The sequence below is a fragment of the Plasmodium gonderi genome (assembly GCF_002157705.1).
Source record: "Plasmodium gonderi DNA, contig: Pgo-contig_39, whole genome shotgun sequence".
Taxonomy (NCBI): Eukaryota; Apicomplexa; class Aconoidasida; order Haemosporida; family Plasmodiidae; genus Plasmodium; species Plasmodium gonderi.
In genome coordinates, this window is record NW_021628974.1 from 18,403 (window position 1) to 28,865 (window position 10,463).

Here is a 10,463-nt window from a genome sequence, read left to right on the forward strand (position 1 = left end):
AAGGATAGATTTATATTTTTATATATTTTTAAATGAAATGGACCAATAAAAGAATGTTATTAATATATACGTATTCACATTTTTCATGTTTTTATTATTCATTAAAAAATTTATTTTTCATTATATATATTTATAATTTTATTATTAAATCACAATTCTCAATTTATTAATTATTGTAATTTATTTTATATTAATGTCGCTATTTAAATATAATTTTTTTTCATATAAATATACTTTCATATTTATATTTAGGAAATATATTAAATTATTATAATAATTATTTCAATATTTACAGAATTAATATTTTATATCTTTAATATCGTAATGTGATTTTTTTAATATATATAAATTCAAAATTATGAATGCAATATATATATGTATTTATATACAACATAAGCACAAAATAAAATTTCATTTTTACATTTTTCTAATAAATCTACTAACAAAAATATATAAACATATTTTAATTGAATTATTCATCATGTGGTTGTTTGTGGTATTAATGAATAATTAATGTTATAATTTCTTTTATTTATTCAAAATCATTCAATAATAAGATCTAAATGCATGAAGAATATTTATCACATATAGTATGTGGAAAATATTTAGATAATTACAATTATAACAATCATAATAATATTGTTAATGCATTTGGTATAATAAATGTATAAATAATAAATCATTATATGTAATATTAAGGAAATTTATTTTAATAATGTATTACATACAACGAATGAATGAAATAATATTCTTGTCAGCCTTATGTATAAATTTATATTTCTATTGTAATGGGTTTATAATTCATTTAGTTATAAGTACAACTGTAAGAATGATATAAGTTTATATATAAAATAATATTAAAAATAATTTGTTGTCGTAATTAGTCCTGTAATTCCATTTACTAATATAACAGTAGATGCAATATTAATGTATTATTAATGATAATGTACTTATAAAATTATGAGAAGATCAATTATATTGTTAGTAATAATTTTACGAATATTTACTAAATGTAGAATAAAATTTAAATATTTTCTTATGGAAACCATTTTTTAATTTATAACATCAGTTTATAAATTATTAAACTAATAACACACATATTTGAGTAATCTTACTGGTTTTATAATAATAAAAATATACAGATGTTATAAGGCATTTGATTTTATTTGTTCTATTAATCAGTAGGAGTATCTGATTGCTATCCTTGAATGTATTAAATTTTGTAAAATTAATATAAAAATAATGATACTTATATAAATAAGTATATATATGGAATAATGCTGAATATCTAGAAGTAGTATTACACAATTCAATAAAATATAGTCCTTTGAGAAACTTTAGAATATGACTTAATTTTATTTTGATGGTTTTAGCAAGTTCAGCTATCAAAAAATATAATAGATTACGCGAAATTTCATTAATTCTGAAACAGTAGTCGTAATAAAATTGGTTTAATGTTGTTTTATGTTTCTATAAAATCAATTCCATATTGAAGAAATATCATTTAAATTTCTAATAAATTATATATAATCTTCTGTGGAAATTGTTGATATATCTATATTATTTATGTTTTTTCTAACTCTAATTACATTTTACATAATTCATATTAAATAGAAGTAAATAACTATTCTGTTTATAATATATTTACCCTTTAATATATTTTATGCATTTCAACCTTTATAATTAAATTTCACATTTTCATAACATATTCACTTTATTATTTCATAATTTTCATGTTTCTTTAAAATATGCTTTAATTAGAAGTTATTGCATTATGAATGTATCCCAATAGCAGATTTATTTGTGTATTTCTTTAATTTTATTATTAATAGTTTGAAAAGAATTATAATTATTTTTTAATGGTTTATCTTTGCAGAAATTGTTTCTATACTCTGTTTATATAGAGATATAATTCTTCATTCATACTCAATTCACAATTGGATATTTACTGGTGTTTTATTTTTTACAAATATTGTAGTCATTTGAAATTGCTTAATTGTGTAATATAAATATATATTTTTTTGACAATATAAGATATTTTTATTTAGTTTAAGGTAAATCGGACAAAGAATGCATTTCAAATATGCTTTAAAAATTTTTCAATATATGATAGTTTTATATTTAAAATAAAACTCTAAGAAGGAAAAAGGTTAATCAGAATTCATACTGAATCGAAATATACGTACATTTACTTATAAAGAAGTACTTTAGTTTAAAAAATTTTAAAAAAATTTCACGACACAAGTAAATGAACGAAGCAGATCAATAAAATATACACTTTTGCATTTTTTTATTCGTATTACTATGCTGTAATTAAAACTACAGAACAAATTGTTTATATTTATAAATTTTAAAAACATAGTCTTAATGTTTTACCATAATTTAAAACAAAAAAATAATTAAATAAAAATTCAGAACACAAAAGTATTGGTTAACAAGTACTTAATGTTTAAAAAAAACTGTTTTATGTATTTTTTTAAAAACATATATTCATAATTTTTTTTAATATTCAAAATAGCTATATGCAAATTTGATTTTTTTTTCTCTTGTAAGTGAAGGTCCATATAGTATCCTCATCAACTTTTCATTCATTTTCGTTCGTTTTTTTATCTTTCGCTTTTTAAAGAGCACTCCTAAAGGGTTGTACTAAAAAGTATAAAAATATTATAAAATGGAAATTTCATTGATATAAATAATTAAAAATATGTGCATAATTCTTTTATTGCATCACATTTTTGTTTACCTTTTTATGTATTATCAGTAACAAAAAAATTAACAAGGGCACTAAAGCCACTGTGATATATATTTTATATGATATCCAGTTCTCACTTTTACTGGATTCACCTTGTACAGTACCATTACCAGTGACATTTGTAATCTCTATAGGTGCAGCTACAATTAAACCTTTTTCATTTTCTACTGCATGATTTCCAAAATATCCCCCAATGCAATGAGTGTCTGAAATTTTATTAAATATTTTAGAATGTGTGTTATAATTTATTACAATAGTGAGTGAAAGTTATTATTAAGATATACACGATCATGTGTAATTCCAGGTGATATATCATTTTGAATAATTTTCTATTCATTAGCTCCATTGCCATAGTTACCTTGATCATTAGTACCTTCTACATTATCACTTATAGTCATAATCTTATCCGGATGAGTACCTTCACTACCAGAAATGCTTAGACCTGCAGATACATCATTAACATTTTCAAATTAAGAACTATTTTTAACAGGAGATAAGTTATTATTAACTGCACGATTAGAAGATGCGCTATTCATACTTGTGAACACTTTCTCTACATAAATACTTTGGAGATGATTGTTAACACTTTTATGAGAATATATAATACTGAGTAGTGCAAAAACAAATGTTTTGTAAAAAAATTGTACAGCATTAGAGATTTCTTTAACAGTCTTATAACATTTTTTTCCACTGATTTTCTTAGCATTACCTTGAGGAGCTTGTGCATTACTTGGAATGATATCCTTATCTAAATCACCTTCTTCTTGTGTACCATCTGAATCAATGTCCTGACCAGAGATTATTTGTACATGCTCCGCATCTCCATAGGTGTTTATTACTTCAGTTAACGATTCATCTGAAACAGAAAAAGATGCTGGTGGAATTTGTGTTTTTATAGGTGTAGTAGAACCTTTATTAATTATTGATGAAAATGTTTCAAACTTATGCTTATCTAAATTAGGTGTATTCAATGTTCCCTGTTGTTTATTACCTGTATCTTCATATTCTGCTCTTAATTCACTCGAGGATATATGTTTTTCATCGCCTTCTGGGGATCCATACCTTTCTGGAGCTTTTAGTTTGGAGGAAACTTTCTCTTCATTACAACATGTCATATTGCCACTCTTTTCACATTTACCATCACATCTTTTGCAGTAATTCCTTAACTGTTGTTCTACATCTGATTCAGCAAAGGGAGAGGTTTCTTGAAGACACGAACGTTTTAATTTGTATATATTTTCATATATTTTTTCGCATTCTTTACATAGCTCTTTGCAGTCCTTTTTATCAAAATTACTATATTCATCTATAATTTGTACTAAATATTTTACATATTCATCGTAGCAAACCTCAGACCTAGGACGATGTTTATCACCAAAGAAAACAACAGCTACATGCCCCGTTTTCGCCATCTAATTTTTATTATAGTTTTAACTCACTTATACTTTGTTTAAAAAAATAATACTAGAAAATAAATCATACATATGAATAGTTATATTTGTGTACTGGAATTTAATATTTTTGTATCATTACGTTTTATTAATAAAATTATGGAAGTACAAATATTTATATTGACAAATGATATAATATAATTTCTATAAGATATCATTAGGATACTTTGAAATCAAATACATGAACAATTTGAAGTAATAATATTTGGATACATAATTATTTATACGCATAACAGGAAAACAGTTGAATTCGTAAATATATGTTTAATGAATATGTATTATTGTTACACATTAAATCCATATAGTATATAAGGAGGTATTAGAAAAATGGAATTATGGATATTATAATGGTAATAAAATAACATAGGAATTTAAAGTTTATAAACATTGAACACAAAAAAAAATTAATGCATTAATTGTAAAAGTTTTCATTTATGTGGCACAAAAATTAAATAAGACCTGTTCTAGATATTTATTTACATATCCTTGTTTTTTTATATTAATAATAAGACCCATTATATATTTAACATTTTCTATATGTGTTCATATAAATACATCTCTTGTTTATAGTTTAAATTATTTTTTATAAACAATGGTACTATTAAAAGAATGTGTTGTTATAATTTCGTTTTAAATAAAACATTCGATACTTACACATTTGTTTCATTATTATTATGTTGATATATTTTGAATCCTATAATGCCGTATATAAAGACAAGTAATATATAATGAATAAATTATAAGAAGTTTTATATTATTATCGCAAAAACTATTTATAATTAAAATTCTAATATATAATAAATATAATGAATTAGAAACGGTGTATTCAAAATACATAGATCTACAATATTCCTTAGTGTATATTCTTTATTTAATTTTCTATAAATATCATACCAGTTACATATGTCTTCCCTTCACATATCTACATATTTATATTTTGAGAATCATTAATTTTATTTAGGATATAATTAAAATGTTATAATGTTGATGAATTAAAACAAGTATTAATATAATTAAAATTAATAAATAAATTTATAAATACGCTATAAAATTTTTTTTAAATTACTAACATATCTATGGAGAATTTTTTTATATATTCAACAAATAAAAAATATATAATAAATATTATACATTAATCTCCTAGAGAACGATAATATTATATGTGCCACATATAATGATGATAGACAAAATCAGTTCGTCCTATTCTATTCTAATAATATTGTTGTAATGTTTGCATTCAATAAGTAAAAAATAAATGTTTATTAATTGTTCTTGTTCTAAATAGAAACATTGTTATATTTTCTTAAACTAACAATTTATTAATTTTTTTGTTGGATATAAATTTTTTACATTTAGTTGATATATAATAAATATAGGCTATATATGAAATATTTAAGAAAAATATTTTTAAAAATATATATTTAAAATTAAGTATAATTTAATTAGGTAGTTCATTAAAAGTGCATATTATAGTTTTTTTATATTGTCATTTGTATGTCGTATAGAATCCTTTTAATTTAAGGTTATTACAATGGTTTTCCTACTAATAAATAATAATAAAGTTAAATTATAAAATCGTGATATGATTGTCTTATAGAACATTTTGTATAGTTTAAAAATATCTTAACCTGGACCATTTGTTATTGGGATGAGGTAAAATGGCTGTTATTTAAATCCAATGACTTTACTATTTTCTTCTTTATTATACTGTTAATAAGATTAATTCCTTTTCCTTAGGTTTCTATAACTTGTATAACAAAATCTCTATATATAATAAATTTCTCAAAAGGAATATAATATTTTAATTTTCATGTGTTATGTGTGTAGAGGAATAATAATAACTTCTTCATTATTTAGTCTTAGTTTTCATTAAATATAATACAGTATATTATTAATAATTCATTATTTTAGCTTTTCACATGTATTCATTATATATTTAGAGATGTGAATATATTCCTTTTATATTTATATCACTGCTATTAGTTAAATTTAACCAAGTGTATTTATTACCCTAATGGAGAAACAAATACTTCAATTTTTTAGGTACCCTTTTAGATTTGTTCTATGTTTTGAGTGTTTTACATGTGCTTCTATTAATTTTAAAAGTTTATGGTCTTTTTAGATATTATATTTTACTTGCTTCTAAAATTGTTTTAATTTAAGAGAATCTGATCACTTTTAATATCGTTTATAAGTATTTCAAATAAGAAATTTTATTTATAAGTTTATTTATCGCTTTATATGTCGAGGTACAATGTTTTTTTCATACTCTTCTTAATATAATTAATGGTTTACTAAACATTAAAGAAAATATCTTGTAATTCACAATACAAAAAATAATTTTATTGTGTTGAGCTATTCCAAATATATTAACAGTTATTATTTAATTTTCGGGATACTTTTGGAAAAAACCTTTTTTTTCCTTATAAAATTTGATTGTTTTAAATCATTTTAATGTATTATGTGCGCATTATATTGAAGGAATGCCAATATTTTGTAAAATGTTGATTTAGTTACTTCACATTAATTATAATGATTTCATTTTTGTTTTTTCATTATTATTTTGGTTATTCGCACTATAAGCTCATTAGTGTTAAAAGGTAAAAAATTATCAAACTAAAGCGGAGTAGATTAATATGCAAGAATAAATAAACGCAAAAACATCCAAATGTTAAGGGATATTTGAATAACAGAATGTGCAAACAAATGCAAAAACATTTTTTTGCTTCATATTAAAGATAAATTTGATTTACACTATAAATATAATGGAGAAAAATAGAATAAAATATCACTTCAAATTTTATTTCTGTTCACTTGGGCGAGGTCAAAAAAAGAGGAAACAATTTTTTTATATGTAATAATAATTACAGTTATTATTTTTTTAAAGAAAGTTATTAATTGTACGCTCAATTTGTATTACATAATGCTAAAATGTTTTTAAAATGCTCTAGCATAATTATTTTATATTGTTTTTTATTAAAACAATAAAATGCGCGTTCTTATTACACTCTCAGTTTAATAAAGGAAATATAATAAATACATTGTTTATTATTTTTTAAAAAATAATATATTTATAGTTCTATGGTTATTTGAAAAAGAAATAAATTAAATATTTAGAAAAACATGCAAGATGTGTTTTATTTTTCAATAAAATTAAGTTCCTTTTAAGCGAATATATAAAAGATTTTATATCACAGTAACCTTCAAAGAACAATTCTTTTTAGTGTAAAATTGCTTTTTAATTTTTTTGTAATTATAAATTAAATAAAATACCATTTTTTTTCAAATTATTTATCGAAAAAAATTATTTTATATGTATGCAGAAAAATACTAATATTTAAGAGTTTATTTATCATATGTCAAAATATGGGTCCTGGAACGAAACACTTTTTTCTAGTACACGAATTTTATGAGCACAGAGATTTTACTATTAATTATGAAATTCAAAATATTGAATAACACATCCATAGATTTTATAACAGTTTGTGACAAAATTTTGGCCATTCATACGGGAAACGAAAATAAAATAACATATATAAAGTTTATTATTTTATGTTGTGTTTGTATGTCTTAGTGACACCAAAATTTTAACGCCTCTGTTTTGATAAATGTATAATTAAATAATTGACATTAATAACGTTTGAAATGGAATAATAGAATAATAATGAGATATTCTTTTTTAGGGGAAAAATGAAAATATAAATTATATACTGAATGTATACTTATTATTATAAGAAGCCTTTTTAATAGACGATATTTTAAAAGATACAAATATTCATTAAAGACATGTATAAGTTACATATTGTACAGAGGGAAAATGGCAATGGTTTGATATATTGTATATTATGTACAGCTTTATATGACACTCTGTTGTAATTATATATATGCAGAAGAATAATTTACCCAATAAATTCATGAATAATTAAAAAATTTCATTTTATATGGTGTAATAAAACAATAGAAAAGCTTGATTTTAGTTAAATAATATTTTTCCTTATAATTCATATCTTTCTTTTTATAAAAAATTTAAAGTGATGAATATCTTATGAGTATATTATATATTATTACATACAATTAACAAATAAGCACCAATATACGAACATCATTATTTCATATAGTTAGCATATATAAAAATGAGGTGGTAACAATAAATAGTATAGGTAGGATATGTTCATGGTTTTAATGTGTAGATAGACAAGTATATCAATATTTTTTGTAATTTGAAAAATAGTAAGGGACTCTATTTCATAAGGAAGAATAAATTTATTTAGTACAATTTATATTTCGTAAACAATTAACCTTTTGAAAAAATTTCAAGTTTACTATCCTTTAAAAAATATGAAATGTTTGGTAAATTGCATATCATAAATTATAATTTCATTCATAGAATAATTTAGAAAATATTGTCAAAGAGGATAAGAGAATTTGTAAAAATGATTGTAAATACTTTAGTAAAATTGTCAGTTAAACATAGAAATTAACGCAACAAATGAATGTTAATCGTTACGAACAAGTTACAAGATAAATTAAGGAAAAAGTATTATAAAAGGAAAGAACTGAAAAACGAATATGCTAGGTATAAAGCTGTTAAATGAGCATTACTATTATTTGAAAATTATTCTAATGTAGGAATGTGTTGATGTTATATGCCAGAAACCCCTAATCAAATGGAAAGAACAGAAAAATTTACATGATAATATTGGATAATATAAATATACGAAAAGAAATAGTTTTGATAAAAAGTATTGGAAAATGTATTTAAAATTTTATACACATATTAAATTTATTTACATGAAGAATTATGGTGTTTCCGGAACTAGTTGCATATATGAAAATGTTAAATAAAATTAGGAACTTTATTTTTAATTCTAAAGAAAATTTTGACCCAAGTGTTTTTTTAAACATTTTAAATCTATGTAAGGAGTTAAGTTGAGATTAATGTGAAGCAATTCTGGGTGAAGGAATACAGAAACATGGAGCACATGGAGTATCAAATCAAAATGTTTGTATCATAGAGTCATAATAACAAACCTAGCGTGATTGAACTGCCCCATATTATATATTAAGTGAATCAATAAGTAATAATTCGAATATTATAGCAACACGTCGTAATATATTAATCCAGTATCATTCATATCGTTTTGTCGTAGTTGCGTCAACTTTAGGTACAATTAAATTTTTGTATCTTTTCTACATGGTAAATACAAATTATAGTTAAATATGTAATAATTTATCTTAATATTAATAATTCAGTTGTGTTATGTTATTATATCCAAAATAATTATATTGTGTTTCTTTTATACACTAGTGTACTTCATTTGTATCAACATTATGCATTCTGGAAATAAAAGGAGAAAAATAAAAAAAAAGTGTAAATGAGATATTAAATAATAAGCTAGGATCATTTGACTCAGAATCTGTATAAGAAGATTAGCACATAGGACAATTATATTTCGCAGATCTCTTAACATGAAGCTATTTTATATAGTTAAAGTAGAGATACAAAATAATTTATGAGGTTTAAATGAACATGAATACTCCTAAAGTTGCATGAAGGACACATAAAATAATGGAAAAAACATAGGAATAAAAAGATTAATGAAATATAGACATTATAATTATAATATATTTATTACATGGCGTAAAAGCAAAAGAATATTTGTATGATAATAGATTCATTAATACGTAGTATACATTAATAATTAATACTTCAAAAATTTAGAATCAATAATAAAATTTTGCCATAAAAAAAGATAATATATAAGAGAATGATATATAAGACTCTGAACAAAACAGTATATTAAAATAATGAACTACTTTTATGCACTACGAACCATGAAGAATTTTATTTCATGTTGGATAAAAAAAAATAGATAAAACAACAATAATTGTAGGTAACTAAAAAAATGACCTTTTACATATTAAATAACTCCAAATTAAAAATAGATACATATATATTTATGTGTTCCTATTAGATAAATTTATGGCTCTGTTTTAAATCTCTACAAAATGTTTGAATAATTTTAAGTAATAAAAATACCTTGGGGATAGTACATTTTACAAATATCTGAAATGCTTTATAAATAATGAAATGTACATATTAACGCATATAAGCTACATATAAAGAAATAAAATCAAATTTATAATAAAAGATTTTTAAAAGAATTTTTGATAATTTTTCTTATTATTCTTATGAGATTTTTCGTTCGAAATTTAAAGAATCTTTTATATTTTAATTGTGATCATTACATAATTTATGG

The 10,463-nt window shown here is 21.7% G+C and overlaps 1 protein-coding gene across 1 annotated transcript; it reads right to left on the reverse strand.

Annotated features, from left to right (window-relative positions):
* Nucleotides 1-2,990: 2,990 nt before the first annotated feature.
* Nucleotides 2,991-4,361, reverse strand: PGO_000425 (variable surface protein; the record flags this gene model as incomplete). The annotated part of the gene is made up of 3 exons (XM_028690769.1): nt 2,991-3,128; nt 3,241-4,164; nt 4,329-4,361. The coding sequence occupies 3 exons, from the start codon at nt 4,359-4,361 to the stop codon at nt 2,991-2,993; spliced, it is 1,095 nt and encodes a 364-aa protein (XP_028546570.1).
* Between the last annotated feature and the right edge of the window lie 6,102 nt (nt 4,362-10,463).